Here is an 18,166-nt window from a genome sequence, read left to right as displayed (position 1 = left end):
TAGCAAATCTCTGTCGAGATTATTCGCTCTTGTAGGATAAAGTTTGGAAACACGAAAAACTGATTTTTCACTGAATCCTGTACGTCGCGTGCTCGTTGCGTGGAGTAACAGCGTTATACTGATTCTACGTTGTAATATTGGTTCGAATTTATATAAACTCGGTTGCTCAGCGAGTGGGGAGATAGATTCGACCACAAACAAAACGAGAATAGGAGAAAAAAGTTTTTTCTGACGGGACAAGCGATATCGGTGACGACCACCACGACTCTCTTATCTGGTTAGACCTTCCAGATTTAAAGCGTAGCAGTATAGCGCGTCTCCTTTGTAAGGGGATATCTGCACATGCATTGCAGATAACCCACATAGCGCGAAGTCATAATATCTCTGCGTCTCTTCGATACATTTTTCCAGTTAGAACATGTAAACATTAGCCAACATTAGCCACCATATAGAGCAGGCGACGGCTTCACGATCTGAATTACCGACACCGTTAACAAGTACTTCGTACGCCCTCTATGCTGGCGAACGATAAATGTTGGAACTAGATCCACAAGACCCTCAGTGGTTCCTTTGGTTGCATCTCTCTGGTTTCAAACCGAATTATGATTTATCTGATAAATCTGAATAAATACATTTCTGTTTTTGTCTATAAAATAATGAAAAATTTGTATAATTGTATATGACCGCCCTCTACCGTTGAAATTGGAAATGCAGAATTTGCAGTCACTAAAATCGTCGCCAGATGGTGTAACGAATATTTGACAGTGAGTCGTCCTTTGCAAATTTGCTGACTGGGAATAGCACCATTGAAATTGGAAAGATTCGTACAATTTGAAGCAAATCAAATCCTAATTGTTTTCCGATGACGTGCCTCAAGTTTCGATCAGACTTTGATCAAACATTTCCAGTACATTGAAACAATAAAAACAAATGAAATTGACATTACAAAATTGTGCGACAATAGATTCTATACTAACATGGAATTATAACACAACAAAGTGAAACAATTATTCGACGAATTATAGCGAAACATATTTGTAGCAGGTGATAGCGAACACAAATGACGAGTTAACTGGTCATTCCCAGTGAAGATGTTGATTTTGCATGAAGATCCGGAGTCTACTGATCACGTGGCTCGGTTTTCGATCATTTTGATGGAACCTGTGCTCTAATAGTCGTATTACCTGTCACCGGGGTTACCATGACGATCATTGTTTCCCCTAACAACTAACATGGCGGACATCGAGGGTAAGTTCGCCTACAGAAAATATCTCTCGGCTGACATTCGCTTGGCCGCGGTCGTTTGTTTGCCATAAATAACGCATCGAGAGATAGCAATCGCGGCGAGAACATTTTCCCGTAGTGCACTTCCGTCCGGTTCCAGTTTCGCGGCCGGGACCGTCTTCTAAAAATATAATACCCGAGAACCACGCGGACACGAGTGTATTCGGCCGTTCGAGTGCAACAGAAACCAGCTAGCGATGGGTCCGAGCTAATCTATCCGATCCATCGTTGTTCAACAGTCCTCGAAACCGAGATCGAACAGGTGACAGGAGGTAAGGGTTGATTTCTCTTAACCGTGTCGGATATCGACGAAGACTTTCGAATCGGTGAATCGATTATCGACGTGACAACTCGCCGGAAATACGAGTCGAATCATCGCGTGCTTCTTTCCATGGAAAAACAATTTAATACTATACGGTCGCAGAAGCTCGTATACAATTTGAAAATAAAACACGAGCATTCGCGTATTTTAAAATTATAGTTTTATCAATCAGATGAAATCTGCCTAGTTATGCCTATCTAGATAGATATCTTCTGGAATATTATAGTTATTTTATATACATTATTTAGATGTTAGATCTCGGACAAGTTTCCTTCTTTTTTTGTAAAAGACACTAATAGAATCGTTTTACTGTATATTCATAATGAACGATATATTATTTACTTTTTTGGAAGCAGAAACAGTCAAAGTATCCGAGATATTGAATGCTTTATTTCGTGTACATTCAGCTATCGATCAAATCTTTATATTCAATCGTAAACCACTTTGCGTGGCCGACCGGTGACCGCAGCATGTACCGGAAGCGGAACTCTTAAAAGAAACAGGGACATGAGCTTGACTGGAATCGATATTTCGCTGTAACTGAACGGTTTCTTGCACTTCTTGCATTCGTCGAAGCTTTGTTAGAGATTCACAATTACGGATTTTCTTTCGTCAATAGCAACAACAATTTCTATCAACAAATCACCCTGAGAAGTTTAATAGGTTCTCTTGGAATTATAATTCGAAAAAAGATTTGTAATTCATCGAGTTTCATCATTACATACTTAAATGAAATTATTTATCATTTTTTAACGAACATACAAAATTTGTTTTTATTCATCTTGTGTCAGAAACTCTCTAAATAATTCCTCCAACAATCACATTTTCAAGTTTTACCGTTTAACAGTCGGTTCATTAGCACCTTTTCAATATTATGATATGATTACTCCACTCGAGTATTGGCCGTGCACTCAGCGCCATTGCTAGACGCTGGAAGGAGCTAAGGTACGTCTCCGATGGTCTCGCGGTGACACCTAAAATAAGTCTCTTTTATAAGAGGAGAAAGAGGCTGCGTAGACGTTGCGTACAAGAGCGGCGTCGTGATTATGGTGCAGCTCAGTCAGTGTCTTTCCATGCTGTTCGTTCGATGTTGTGCTGCGTTTCGAGGAGAACCGTGTCTGGGGCGGACCAAGGGTCGCTCTACGATCACTATCTAACGAGAGTGCAACCTGTCGAATCGGGGAAAGTAGTAGAGCTCGAGAAAGGTCCTGAACCAGGTGAGATCTCCACCTTAGAACTAGTAATCGAAAACCTGCTCGCATTTTCTTCTTTCATCTTGAATAATACCTTCCTTATTAACAATTAACATGTTGTTAACGTCGATCTAAATATTTCTTTACTGTTATACTTAACAGCTACACTCCCAAATTAAAATATTTCCTGCTAGAAACATGTTTCATTTTGAAATTCTTGTAGTTCTATCGAGTGTTCGAGAGGTTTTGGAAACTATACATTTCGAAAGAGATTTATCGTTGTACAAAATTTCTTCTCAGCAGCTTGTTTCGAAAGTTACTTCGAAACCTGTGTTTTTGTCAGGTTTTACCTTGGCCACCTCGACCTTGTGGACGTAAAATAGTTTGCATTAAATCAAGATAGATTTCGCTTACAATGGAGTATCAAGTTTTATGGTACTTAAATTGTTCATTGATCTTCAAACGATTTAAGCTCATCGAAATGTGTTAGTTCACGTGCTGTGATAGCTTCGTATCGACTTCTTCATTTGGTAAAGCAAATAAATCCCGGAGTTGTTATTTTCTATCTCGCAGCCTTCGTTGCGCGCTCATTTGCCTCATACTTTCATGCCAATTGCGTTACCAGGTATACACAGACTTCCCGACCTTAGATCTTACAAAACATTAATAGCTCGCCGAAGGAAAAACTCGTTTTACATCGACACGCTTTTTCCATCGCATGTTGATGAGGAAAAGAAGCCGGTGTAAACATTGGATGAAGAAATCTCCTCGATCTTCTCAATCTCACGGAACTTTTGACATCTGAAAAACTATTTTCAAATTAAATTTCAATATCAAACTCAAGAGTTGCGCGAATTTCTTATTGGATTAAAAAATTATATATAATTTTCTTAACCACATGCCGTATTTTAACGTGTCAGGCTCGTGACGAGGATTTTAACAAAATCTAAAAAAAAAAACTATACATATAAAAAAAACTTTACGTTTAACTATTACGAAATATAGACAAATTGTTCAACGTAATTTTCTTGTAATTTGTTAATAGATACCATTTTCATTCAACAAAATTATTATAATTATTGTTGGTAAAATTTCACAAAGAAGTGACGAAGTATTGGAGAGTAGAGTACATCTTTTTCAAACACATAGAGACACTACTGTATGTAGATCTTATAAGATTTAACAAAATTCTGTTTGTGTATCTGATTCGATGACATCCTGTTCCAGGCTTTCATCTAGACTAGCAAAAAGGGAAACGATCCGCAAGAGATTTTGCGATCAAATTTTCACGAAAAAATTACGTGTGCGGAACTGATAGAGAGGGGGTAATTTTCCCATGAATTCGTGCTCCCTCCCCTGATCGCGGCGGCTGGATTACGAATCGAGCCGTGAAGGTGACACTTCGAAAAGGCGTTACACGGTGTCGTGGGCATACCATTCGCGGGAAACCGAGGACGGAAGGAATCGGCGGGATCTCTTCCACGCGTGCAACAGTTACAATGCTCGAACGGTCACTCATAACTCCAAAAATGGAAGGTTGCTCCTCCGTAGGCGAGCCGCGCTCGCGGGGGCGACACCTCGTCTTCGTCCTCCTCTCCGTGGAAGTCGTTTCACAGGAGAGCTACGCAGGTGTCCGCGATACGTGAGCTCGTAACAACGATTAATTATCGCCTCGTCGATATCTGTTGTGGCTCGATCGAGTCTGTTTGCGTACGCCGATCTCATTGATCGTTGATCCCTATCGGTAGTCCGACTCCATTGTCCTCTTCGTTCGGATACTCAAGTTTAATAAAACCTCGGTGCGTTCGAATCTGTTACAAAGTGGCTCTCGACGATGAAAATTCCGCCAGAGATGGACAGGCGATCGATTAATGAATCATAAGAATGTTTAGCTCGAAGTATAGCTTCCAAGAAGGTGGCTAAGTGCGCATTTACGGATAGAAAATCTGAACCGCTGAAATCTCGTTCGATCCTAAAAATTAACGATCCCCCTGAATTCTGTTAGGAGTGTTCAGCTTGAATTCTAGCTTCCAAGGTGTCCAAGTTGCTCATTTACGAGAGAACCATCTTCTGAATCGCGCTGAGTTGAAGTCACGTTTCATCCTAAAAATGAACCAAGTGCAGTGTCCAAGAACCTGAACCGCTGAAATCTCGTTCGATCTTAAAAATTAACAATTCCCTTGAATTCTATTAGGAATGTTCAGCTCAAAGTATAGCTTCCGAACGATCCCTCCGAGGCGTGTTACCGAAACCAAGTGCAGTGTCTAACAACCTTCGCCTCCATCGCCTAACAGTACCCTAATTCCATCGTGGGTGTTTACCAGTGCAAGTTTCTCGACGTGTTTAGACGGCGCTCGGGTCGCTATAGCAATCGCAGGCTGAGTCAGATGAAAACAATCGATCGTCATTGTCGAAGTCCTTTGTTTAGGATGTATAGCACGACCCCTGCAAGGGGATCGGGGAGATCGTTGAAGAGCATGTTGATATCGATTCGCTGATGTACCGTGACAAGTGCTCGTTCGAATTGGTCTGACTCATTCTGCTCGATCCACGAACCCGTCTCCTTAAGCAGGATCATCGGCAGCGATCGGAGACTAATTCTCGGTAAATGGACACAGATGTGCCGCCCATCCTTCAGCCGTGCGCGATCTGCGCACGGACTTTTAAGCCGCAGTCGTTGGAGAAGCACACGAAGATATGCGAGCAGACCGCCTGCAAGAAGAGGAAGCCTTTCGACTCAGCCAAACAGAGGATCCAGGGCACCGAGCTGGCGGAGTTCCTGCCCAGGCAGGAGAAAAGACGATACACCCAAGACGACAGGAGCGGAGGACACAAATCATCTTGGAAGCAGACTCACGATGACTTCCTGCGACAGATCCGGGCTGCTCGGAGCGAAATCGTAAGATCCTAACTCACAAGGAGACCTAATACTTCTTCTTTGATACGGGTCTTTCGACCATTTGAGTAGCGAGGAAGGGAGTAATAGCGGTCATTTAAGTGAGGGAGTTCCAACTTGTTCCCCTCCGAAAACCGCAAGGTTCCCACCTTCACCCAATCTACGTGAACAAAAATCCTACACATCAGATGCGGCTAATTATGACAACTGATGTGGTGTCGTTGTAACGCGGAGGTCTCAATCTTCAAGTTTGTGGTATTTTTGTTCGCAAAAAATTGTTTGAAGAAAACATTTGAATTACATTTAATTTTTTAAAGATAAAGTATTATAGCACTAGTGCATAGAAGCTTGAAGATTCTTATTTATTGCTCTGACACAATTTTCTTTATGACAAGTATTGCAGTTCGGAGTTTTACGTATTGATTTCTATGCTTGTATCGCTATTAAATGAATTGTTATGGGTAAGAGTGGGGGAAGTACCTAAGCGGGGAAGGAACGCACGTTGGTGGTCCCTGATTTATGCAATGATTATAATAGAATGAGAATATGGGGTGGAAATATTTATTTGATGTGATGCCTTTCATATATTTATTACAAGTATACAATTGTTTATTTATCCGTACAACAAGGAAAAATGGAGGGGATAGTCGTTTCTCTTAGATCGTACAGTTCCCGTTTTCCTCGATCAAGGCTTTACTGTAACTCTGTATTGTGTTGGACGTATTATTACGATGATTAATAAGGATTGTAATTATTTACGCCGGACGCGGCAGAAGTATACAATTAGGATAATTGGAAGATATAACGTGAGAGAGTCAAATTGAAACGGAAAACTGGTAGAGTGCAACACCGTGGTGTGAATTGCAGGTAGAACATAGATTAACCCAGATGCATCGCGAATGATGCAAGTGCGTTCGCGCGTGAGATGAATGGTCTCGACCACGCACATCTATAATATGATGTTTACGGTCACGGTACACGTACAACCTGATGATTCGAGATAAGCGATTAACTTTTTTCTGACGGTAACCACATGGTTTTCGATGCACACACAAATTGGGCCGCTTCGAATCGTTGATTTAAAGACAGGGGTGAATCACTCCATTAAGGGGGTAGACTAGTTTCCATTGTCTTCTCATTTCTCGATAATGCAAACACGGGTTTTTTTCAGTAGTCACAAGCGATAGATAAAAGATCAATCTAGGCCGCAATCGCCCCCAATTTTCCTATTTTTACGTTTACGAGGCATAATTTGCATTACAGTAATGTCTCTATCGACGCAACAAGGCTGTGCACGCAGGACGCAAAAAAATATCCCCTCCATATCTTGGCTCGGGTATATCGGTGTGAATCACTACTAATGCAACGCGGAGAGTCGCAGTCGTCGGCTCAGTTCAAAGGCCCGTGCGTTCTCACAATGTAACACCAATATTTAATCTTTTCTATTATTACTTATTTTTTTATGAAATTTTCATCAATATATTCGTGGCATTTTTCTGATTAAAAAAAGACCAAACACGATATAATTTCAACTGTATTTAGTGGTTTAATTGACGATGTACGTTTCGGGAGCAAGGGAGGGCAGCGTATCGGAAAGAAAGACACACGGACAGTCGCAGTCGCCGCTTCTCTACGTTCGGCTCAGTGTTTGAAGCTCAAAAAAAAATAGCTACCCGTCTAAGCTCGACGCAACCGAATCCCCCCGAGGTTTTTGCGTCATGGACATTATAAAAATAATGCAAACTACGTCTCGTAAACGTAAAAATATGACTTTTAGGCCCTGATTGATCTTTTATTTAGCGCTTTTGACTTCTGAGGAAAACCCATCTTTGCATTATCGAGAAATGATAAGGCGCAATCCTGGAAACGAGACCATCCCCTTAAGCAATGGAGTTCAATTACGCGAGAAAAGTTAATTCAGTATATTATAACAAATGACAAACTCCCACAAAATTAGGAGTGTACTTTGCCAAACACTGCATTACGAATGCATTACAAATACTAACAACTCCTCGTGTTTTCACGTGTCAGCGAATTAGCGGTTCAAGTGTTAACAAGAAAAATAGATATTCAATAGTGACACCGAGTTACACAATATAGGATAGATGCAACTGTTACATGGTATAGTCTCTTTCCATAGTGCATTAAAAAACAAAAACGCCAGAGAAGCAACATGTATATGCAGCTGACAAAGTACTACATTCACAGGACTGTATATTTTTTACAAATGCGAAGACGTTTGGAGATTTAAACAGTTTAATGATTTTTTTTTATATGGACGATTTTTTATATGGAATATATAAAATCTCATTCTACAAAAAGGAACGCAGTATCAAGACGGAGTGATCGAAAAATGTTTAGTTCACGAGGTATTTCATACGAATGTCTTCATTAACCTAGCTACCTAAACAAGAAATGTCTAGTGTGAAATGTGTTTCATATATCGTGATTTCAGTTAGAGAATAGCAACTAGCAATAAACCAATTCGTTATTTGCGAAGACGTAATAAAATTTGGCGAAACTCTTACGGACCACATATTTATAATTTTGTCTTTTTCTTAGCAAATTCATTTAGGTTCACTTTTCATCGGTCACTTGTAGTTCGTTTACTAATTGATAGTAACATTGTATGTATTAATTCCGGAACAATCACAGTTTTCTGGCTAGAATATGATTATAATTCAAGACTGAATCAAATCTAACATTGTGAAAAACAATTTTAGGTGGACGATACGATGCAGAAACCAGGCACAACACTCCTGTCATCAAGTGCGCCGATGCGTGCGAACGAGCAGGGTGTCTGTCCCACCTGCAATCGTCACTTCGGCGTCAAGGCGTACGACAGACACGTGGCCTGGTGCAAAGACAGAATCGCGAGGGTGCAAATTAGCCCTGCAACAAATATCGCGAAGGAACGTCTTGAAGCACGGATGAAGTATCGAGCCCCATCCCTGAAGAATCGCAGACAAATCACACGCGAGAAATATTCGCCGACTTCCGCGACGAATCTCCATTCCAGTAGTAAAACGTCACCCACACCGCACACCAGCAGAGCCAAGGGGAGCGCATCGGCGCCGAATTGCAACAAAGGCAACGATAGTCCTGTTAAACAGAAAGCTGCTGCTGTGTAAGCTACCGTAATTTTATTAATAATCCGCGGATACTGATCGCCCACCAGGAGATGACAGTGAGAAACTTGTAGGGACCACGTGGTGTCCCCACTCCGCAATTAGCCGAACGCATTAGTGTGACTAGAACAGAGAACTGCCATCTCCTGATGGACGATCAGTACGCTGCTGCACTATTTCGTGCAGATAAATAAATGTTTGTGTAGATAAGTAAAAGTGCAAAAGCCAGGGATTAATTTCTAAAAAATGTTGATTGTTGCAGAAGACGTGCAGGACAATCGAAAGGTGGATCCAGTCCGATAGGGCCGATGAAATCTAGACCGATCGATCGTTCAAACAGGTGAGATCACCGCTCCCAACGATCAGGTTATAATTACCATAACATGTAGTACTTAGTTCAACTGCGTGCATGAGGAGAAAGAAAAGGGACAAGGTTGTTTCCACTCGGCAAAACTGTTTAAAACCGCGAACTCCAGAATGCTTGCCTCTAAACGTTACACTTTCAAAATCATTCGCAACCGTCCGACGACCCTGATGACAGTCCATACATCCTTGATCCTGTTTCCTCATCCTCAGGCTACCAGAAGACGGGTCCGGACCGGTTACCTTTCCACCTGCGCCCCTTAATAAAAGAACCCTCCTTCCTGTCCCGCCCCTAAAGTATAAGAAACAAAGTCTCGAAGAGTATAATATCGTTTCGTCGCCGAAACGCAAGCTGCAGACACGGATGATGGCTAAGCAGCTGCCGAACTATCGAGCTAAACCGGAAGATGGTAGTCAGCTCTCCGGAAGGTCTATGAGATCGAGTATCGTCTCCGCTAGGAGCGAAGGTCACCCGAAACTGAATGACCTGTCCATGAATGTCGACGTGATAGGCATGACTGTGAAGCCGTGCGACCTACATCCGAAGAACAGTCTGACCACTTGGAAGAAGATCAGTCAGGCAAAGGTTCAATCGGGAGATGATATAGAAAGAGTTTCTTCTTGTAAATCGAACAGGAAAGCTGGACACTTCCTCGACCAAAATTGCCAAGAGAAAGAACCGGCCGCTGACAGTTCGATCGCGAGCAAGCTGGATTCAAGCAGCGGAAGTCACGTGAATTGGCAGTCGGTCACGCCGAGATTGAACAGAACCTACTCGTTCAAGGACTCTTCCGAAGACATCAACGATGTACTCTCGCGGAATCAGAGACGGAAACGGGTGAAGAACAGTCCTCGAATAGAATTCTGTTTTGGGGACCTGGAGAAGCTGGAGAGACTGCGCCAGTCTCATTGCCAGAGGAACGTTGAAGACGAGAAGGGAGCTTCGAGGGTTCCTAAGGACAGTCTGGAGGATTTACGTTGCGAGAAGGATTGGAAGAGCTCCAGAAGGTCAGCGAGGAGCAAGATGTTAGAGAGGAGACGGTTGAACCTCTCCTGCGATCAACTTGCAAACCAGGACGAAGAAAGGCGACCCGATAGCTCTAAAATTGTATATCCGAAGAATAATACTCTGAGCGATAGTATTGGAGTTGCATTGAAAGAAGAAAGTTTTCCTGAAGATTTGCCTTCGCCGATTGTTGGTGAACAATTTAAGGTTCCCGAGGAGTTCCATGAGTTAGGGGAACGCACGAAGGATGATTTATTATCTGGAAGACTGTCGAGAGGTAAATACCGACCAAAGACCACAGATATCCTGAAAGTAAGAGAAGACAATGATGTAAATTTTGCAACTGATGAGTTAGATCCTTCCGCGAAGTATAATGACGATATCACGAAGTTCTGCTACATTGAAGCGAGCCTGATCGAGATGGAGCCCGAGCCAATTCTCATAAAAGATGTGCTACGTCCTAGTAGATCGAGTACACCGTTCGATAAGTCGACTAATTGGACGGAGCGTGAACAATCGATGACTCCACCTCCGAACAAATGGGAAATGGCAGTGAATGAGGAGACAGGATCGGAATTGCTGTACCGTGTTGAAGTGGAAGAAGAGAATCTCTCTGGTCGTAATAATATCGACGAACCAGGGACGAACAACATTAGTAATTCGGATTGTTTGGCAACCACTCGTTGTATAGATAACAAACCGATAGCTGCAGAAGAGGAAGAGATAAAAGTTCCAACAGTCAATAGGAAAGACATAGCCAGCCAGGCAACTATCTGCAAATGTTCGCCACATGTTATTGACGAGGCTGACGAGAGATCTATCGATGACGATCATTCTCCAAGAGATGAAGGCATTGAGAAACCTGAAAAGATCGAGGAAGAAAATCTAAGTTCGCCAGGAATCGATTACGACTACAAAGAAGATGATCTCGACCCAGATGACGCATCGACATTCCCGAATCCTATCCTCGAAACCATCAAAATCGCGGACGAAGAGGTGCACGAGATCTACAACAATTTCTCGTCGAAAGATTTCGACTGTCCCAGCGACGATTCGATCGACGAGATGCCCGAGCCTAGATCCAGTTACGAGAGATCCGTGAAAAACGATTTGATCGACGTACGGGACCTAAGATCGATAATCTTATCGGAGTCTCACGTGACAGTGAAAAAATCGGCGAACGCAGCTTTCAAGTCGCGATATTCGAAAGTGATCGGCATAGAAAACAGGATCCTCGAGCATGTGAATGAGACAAATGATTCGAACGACAGCCTGTCGATGATCGATGGCGTGGATCTAACAGGTGTTAAGCAGGTCGAGACTGTCGAGGTGGAAACGATCGAAGAGATCGGCACTGGGAGTCGAAACGTCAGATTCGGCGTGTTGCCGGATATCAAAAGAACCACGATAGTAGTGAAGAAAGATCGTAATAAATCGGAGACGATCACTACGGAGACTTACTGGGAGAAAGCCCCGAACACTTCGAAGAATCGATTGATCAATCTCGATCTGCCTTATCAGGAGTCGAGCAGACTTCTTAAGAGAAATCCAAAAGTTCTGGCCCTCCCTCCCGTCTCCAGTAGCTCTTTCTTGACGAAACGCAGGTAGGAACGGGTTGAAAAATGATTCGACGTCAATTTTTATATTCCAAACAATTTTCACCGCATATATTTTCTTATTTGATAATTATTGGAAACGATGTTCGAGCTATCTATGCACAAATAAGTGACAGGCTATGTGTGGATTTAAGTACACTGTTCCGGATTCAATCTTGTCGTCCAATTAATTACACAGTGACCCCTCACTTGAAGTAGAGTTCCTAACGCAGTCGAATATTGTAGGAACTTAGCACTGCCATTACGTCCCGTATGGAGCAATTACGTGCGCAGACGACCGGATTTTAATCTTGTACTTAGCAGTAGAACGTAAGTTCCAGGTGGTTGATCAAATCGCCATGGCAGATTTCTGGTTCCCCGTGCAATCACATTTTCGGATCGTTTCACTTGTTTGCTAGCCCGGCAGAAGCTTGAAACAGGGTGCCATCGAAGCATCAGCTACACAATCGTCACAGGGCATGTTCAATTTTATAGCGTGCCTAGCTAATTAGTGCTGCTAGAATCGATGACGCTGAATCGACTACCCCCACTATCGCGCTGACTGGCCGGGTGGGGGTAGCAGATTCTGCCTCATGGACTCTCGGAGCACCAATTTGCCAGGCGTGTCTTATAGAATGTACAATAGTGTCACGATGCGTGCGAAAAAGCAAATATTTGTGAAAAATTGATCTTCACTCTCCTACATAGCTAAACATGATCCAAATTTTTGTATTGTTTTTGTATTGGTATCATTTTCATCAGAAAAATGTCACGAATATAAAAGTTCCACATATATCAAGACATTGTTGTACGGAACGTCAAAGGCAAGCAGCCATATTTTCAACGTAAAATCGAATAAAAACAGGGGGAAAAAGCAACCTGTAAATTGTAGTTTCGCAGAAATGAATTTCGGAACTCGTTGGAAAATTGCTGCAGATCTTTAAGTCCCGCATAGTTCATGAAAATTGTTACATGGTTACCGAGTTTTAGCACGTTTATCAATGTATAGTACATTGTGTCGCACGCTCATAAACAAGCCATATCCGTGCATTTACTCATCACTTAGAGATACGCTTTGGAATCTTGATCAAGGAACATGCTTGTGTTTGCCTAAGGCTGACAATGAGAGGCTTGACACGAATCTTCCGTGTACACATCATTATTTCCTTCGGGATAACATGAGACACTCAACGTTCGTTCGATAGAATAGAAAGCGCCATCAGTCTCGCGCTTGTCGGCGCAGAAAATATTCAGTTCGCCGAAGTTTTTCATAGCATGGGAAGATGAAAGTTTTTCGATTTTCTTTGACCGTCGTCGTCACTTTTCGTTTTCCACGGCACAGGATGCTCGAGCCAGGCACTTTGTTCGATGAGAGAGACGTTCAAATCAAATTATAGGCTGCGCATAGCACGAATGTTTCATGGTTGAAGAGGTTTCTCTTTGACCCTCTATACCTCTTTCTACTGTTAAGCAAATGTTCATTGGGAAATTGTATTTACAGTAAAAATTCGATCTAAGAAAAACGAGTATCCCCTCCAGAAGAAAAATAGTAGAACCATAGGATCTAAGGAACAGCACAACCCAAGGGTTTTTCTTAGATCGAACCTTTACTTAAAAATGATTTGATTAGCAGTCTGACGAGAATGGAATTGAAGTTTCTGTGAAAAATCGATTACCTTCGTTTCTTCCTGGTTTCAGCGGTAAGGATTACAATCCTTTCCTCCTAGCAGAGCAGCAGATGAACGACCTGCTATCGGATGCCAGCGAGCAATCCGTGACGGACAGCCCTCTGCTCGATCAAAACCGCGAAACCTCGTTCCCTCTCTCCCATTCCTCAGCGTTCGTAAAATATCCTTATCAAACATCCCCCTCCAATCCCGGAAAACGATCGTCCTTGATAGCTCCGCCCACAGAGTTCGATGACCTCGCTTCCGAATTCTCCAGCGATTCAACAGAAACCAACTCGCTATGTCGAGAAGTCTACTTGAAAGACGATAAAGAATCAAAATCGAACTTCGAGAAGAAGTCGCCAGTTCGAGAACTGGGTAGACGAGTGATCATCGACAAATCGAAAGCTCTCGGCGGAGACGTCACCGAGGACAATGATCGCGGTAGCAGAAGCTTCGTTGGCAACTCTGACAGAGCTCGCAAAATCCTCGATAAAGTCTCGCCCAAAGTAATTCGACCAACGGTGAATCGTTCTTTCTCCGTTCGAGCTTCATCCGCTCCTAAAACCACCCTTGATAAGAAAAAGAGTTCTAATGATATTAAGAAATCGTCCGGCAAGAACAATGATCCGCAGAAGTCCTCCAATGCCAGCTTAAATAATAGAAATAACAATTACGTGAACCTTTCGACTAGCAATCTTAGTCTGAGCTCCATCGTGTCCTCGGACGTGGACATCAAACGATCGAACTCCGTGTTCGACGAGTTGATGACCTCGTTCGACGATGAAAACAGTTCCTTCACGTCCCTGAAATCCCTCCTAAAGAGCGATTCCTTGTCCGTGTCTAGCCCCGTTCATGGAAGACAACGGAACGATCAGAATAGCGACGAGGAGCTGTCTTCGCCCGAGAGCTACAAGAGGCAGGATCATGGAAAGTTCAGCGGGGACTCCGCTTATAGCAGGTTAATATATTATTTACAGTTGTTAAAGGCTTAGACACCTCAGTTAAGATTCTTTTCATCCATGTTTCATCCAAAATGATCAAACCACGTCTGAGCTATTGGTGCTCTGAGAATCGATGACGTAGATCGGCTACCCTCACTATCCCAACATTTTGTTATAACTAGACTGCGGATTTTATGCATTTATAACAAAAATGAGTAAGTGTAATTTAAAATAGCAAAAATATTAGGGAAATTTAAACATTATATTATTTTCAACCTACTAAACATAGCAGGGAAGAAAATTTTCTATTTCACTCCAGTTTGTTGCAATTCAGGTAAGAAATTTTGATTTTGCACAAAGATCAGCAGTCTAGTTATAATTTTTACCAAAAATATTTAAAAAATGGTCACTTTTAACTACAGGTAATTAAATATTGTTTGCATTTGGTAAACAATATTTTTTAATTAATTTTCATTGATATTTTTGATCGAAAACAAAATTGTTCGAATGTAATTTTACAAACTATTTTTCACTTTCCAAATATGTATTTTGTGTTTACGTTACTATGCTTCCCGTTATATTTATGTTACTAAAAAACCTCATCTAGCAACCCTGGTAATGAGTCTACCCCCTTAATCCTCTTGAATCTTATCTCTACACTGCGAATCTTTATGCAAAATAAGAATTTCTTACCTGAACTGCAACAAACTGGAGTGAGATAGAAATTTATTTTCTTCCCTGCTATGTTTAGTAGGTTGAAAATAATATAATAGTATGTACAAATTTTTCAAATATTTTTGCTGTGTTAAATTACACCTACTCATTTTTGTCATAAATGCATAAAATCCGCAGTCTGCTTATATCTAGTTAAACTCTTTTCGTTAGAAATTTCTGATTGTGACACAGAAACGGAAGCATGATGGCAGAGGTGTTTCAAATTCACAAAATGCACAGTCGTGTCCGTAAATGTTGCACTTCCCGGCACTGTTCTATTTATCTCCTGCATGCTTAAAACACCGTTCAATTTCTCCGTCCTAGTTTAAATCGCAAATATTCGCACCACGGACGCAGCACCAACGACGTGGCCGGCCGTCTCGACGAGGACTACACCAGACAAAATCGAGGCAGAAGCGACGGCGAAGGTATCCTATCATCCTCAAAATGCAAAATGTCAAAATTCTGCCATGAGTGCGGCTCCAAGTTCCCGGAAACTGCGAAGTTCTGCTGCGAATGCGGCATCAGAAGACTGGTTCTTTGAGGGTTTCGCCCGAAACAAACCGGAAGTTCAAAGAAACGTCTTACGACTAAACTCTGAATGTAATTAGAAGAGATGACATTGCTTAAACAGATTTTTCTGGAACACGGTTACGAAATATACTGACAAGATAACCAGAATCTAGCATATAATCGTATTAAGTAGATTTTTCGTGTGGTTCGATTGCAGACAGGATGGTTCAAATGTACAGAGTGTTCGGAAGTAAATGAGTTCACGAAAGTTGTGAACAGTTTTTTTATAAATACGAGACACACTGATCAAGAATTAAGACATGATTTGTACCAGATACAGTGTATGTAGCATTCGTGAATGAATCGAGTGCCACTCGTTGCTTAATTAAGTTGTTAATGCAATGTGTAACCGGTGATTTAATTAATAGCAGTTTTAGGGAGACAGTTCTTTACATGTATAGGCTATTGTAGATTTTTATTTCGTTTGGGACTTGTCAGAGGCATGAACGAAGCAATCTTTCTTTAATCCCAGTTTCTGTGAAGTTAGTAATTTGTAAAAGTTCTGAAATTTTAAAGGGAAGCCTCGTTTATATTTGAATCATCCTTGTGAAATCAATAGACAAATATCAGCACGATGGAATTGAGAAAAGAAAGTTATTTTAAATATATTCGTAAACGATCGTAGTCGTTAGCAGAGTCGCCGATTAGGGGAGGGGGAGCACAAATTGTACCGGATTAGTCACGTGACAGTGTGACGCATGCACGACAGAGAGTAGAAGGGGAAGGTAGAGTGGGGACACAAGCGTTGATCTGGCGACTCGAATCGTTAGCGAAGAAGAATTTATTCTTGCAGTGTAGAGCTAAGAGTAATTGAAGTTCAAACCGCTACTTACGTAATTCTAGTCATTTATCCCGGTCATCCGAGGGTTTTAATGAAAAGATCAAATTCTCAGTATTAGGGAACACGAATGAAACAGACGTCAATTGCAGATGATAGAACCAACAAAATGATCGTATAATCAATAGTAAATGTATGTATTCTTCGGAGTAAAGCCAGTCTAGAGGGTGTGCCATTAGTTAGCACAGGAGTACCGTTTTAAAAAGTGGTTTAGGTTTTGCATTATTGCGTTAATTGTTCAATGAAGAAGTATATAACGGAAGAAATATAATGGACGGATATAGATCGAATGAATTCCATATGATAAACGTACACATCATCGAAATACGTACATCGTAGAAATGTTAACCCTTAGCATCGTTCCCAGTTATGTTCGTTGATTGTTGGTACCGTTAATTGCATTTTTTGTATCTCCTCACTGCCTTGATTTCGTGCTGGTCTTCGTGAAACAGTCTTCTTTTCTACAGAGTAATCTATAAGGGCGCAATTAGTAAGTTAATGATAACACAACAATTCTATTTCGCTAGCTTATAACTGGGCTGCGGTTTATTATGCAAAATGTAAAAAGTATCTACATACACCAATTGCAAGCTACAGCAGCTATGTAGAAGAGATCTCTTCTCCCTACTCCTGAAGATTTTCAAATCTTTATCATCTCCGAATTATTCCCAATTATGCCAACTTATTTTTGTCATATAAATCCATAAAAACCGCAGTCCGCTTGTAACGATCGAAAGCATTGTTTAACTTTCAACTCTGAGTATGAAGAATTTTTTGAGAAGAACGTTTCTTCCGAGACAATTTCATTGACGTTTCTTTGCTCATTATTTTCTCTAGATTCACTGCCTTCTCGATGGTACCGTTCATTATTAAACGTTCTGCACAATACTCCGACCATAACGTTTTTGTAAGCTTTTTATACGTGAGTGAGCACAACGAGGCGAATCAATCGATCACGCAATGTAAACGTGTCACGTGTGGTAAACAAAGTAACCATAACGTAAGTTGAACGATTTTCGTAAAAGATGGTACCGCCCGATTAATTAGGGTCTAATCGCCGAGACAGAAATTAGAAGGGTAGACAGAGCGTGACCGACGTTTTTAACGAATCTTAACAATCAATAACTGTCAGCGAGGGTAGAACTAATTCGTCCGAATAGCGTTATCGTAATTATTAATACTAAAAGAGCGACTCGACGTTACCACCGGCTCTTCGGTGTCCAAACAATACCAAAGAGGAAGAGCCCGCGGTCAAACTAACCGTTGTAATAATTATACCGATAAATCGTCTATGTTTCGAACTGTATTTTTGCAAGTGCAATAAAAGTTATGCTTGTAAAAAATATGTCCTCGTTGATTTCGCTGCCGAGGTCATCGTTGTGCATATTTACGTAAAACTATGCTAATTGCCATACTTATAAGTGGACTGCAGCAGGGATAAGATAAAAATTGATGTCATCCCTTAACGACTTTGTTACGTTAAAAGCAACATTACAACATTCTTGAATTTTTCAAATCTTTTACTGTTTTATATTTCGCCCAACCAATTTCTTCATAAATGCATAAAGATCCGCAGTCTACTTATAAAATATAGCTACTATAAGATAGTAAGTCTAGTAAGACTGTGTATTTCATGCATTTTT

General features: G+C 41.4%; 1 protein-coding gene across 1 annotated transcript; it reads left to right on the top strand.

The window, feature by feature from the left end:
• Positions 1-112: 112 nt before the first annotated feature.
• On the top strand, positions 113-18,063 carry LOC143210068 (uncharacterized). The gene is made up of 10 exons (XM_076426545.1): positions 113-1,248; positions 1,385-1,556; positions 2,604-2,823; positions 5,418-5,698; positions 8,419-8,822; positions 9,086-9,163; positions 9,400-11,796; positions 12,034-12,117; positions 13,486-14,415; positions 15,437-18,063. The coding sequence occupies exons 3-10, from the start codon at positions 2,694-2,696 to the stop codon at positions 15,654-15,656; spliced, it is 4,524 nt and encodes a 1,507-aa protein (XP_076282660.1). The 5' UTR covers positions 113-1,248; positions 1,385-1,556; positions 2,604-2,693; the 3' UTR covers positions 15,657-18,063.
• The last annotated feature ends 103 nt before the right edge of the window (positions 18,064-18,166 follow it).

The sequence above is a fragment of the Lasioglossum baleicum genome, chromosome 1 (assembly GCF_051020765.1).
Source record: "Lasioglossum baleicum chromosome 1, iyLasBale1, whole genome shotgun sequence".
NCBI lineage: Eukaryota > Metazoa > Arthropoda > Insecta > Hymenoptera > Halictidae > Lasioglossum > Lasioglossum baleicum.
Note: the sequence above shows the minus strand (reverse complement) of the source record. Positions and strands in the feature narration are given on the sequence as shown.

Coding starts and splice junctions, on each gene's coding strand:
- LOC143210068 (XM_076426545.1), top strand. CDS start 2,694: ATGTTGTGCTGCGTTTCGAGGAGAACCGTGTCTGGGGCGGACCAAGGG. Junction 2,824..5,417: donor CGAGAAAGGTCCTGAACCAG/GTGAGATCTCCA, acceptor AAATGGACACAG/ATGTGCCGCCCATCCTTCAG. Junction 12,118..13,485: donor CTTGTACTTAGCAGTAGAAC/GTAAGTTCCAGG, acceptor TCCTGGTTTCAG/CGGTAAGGATTACAATCCTT.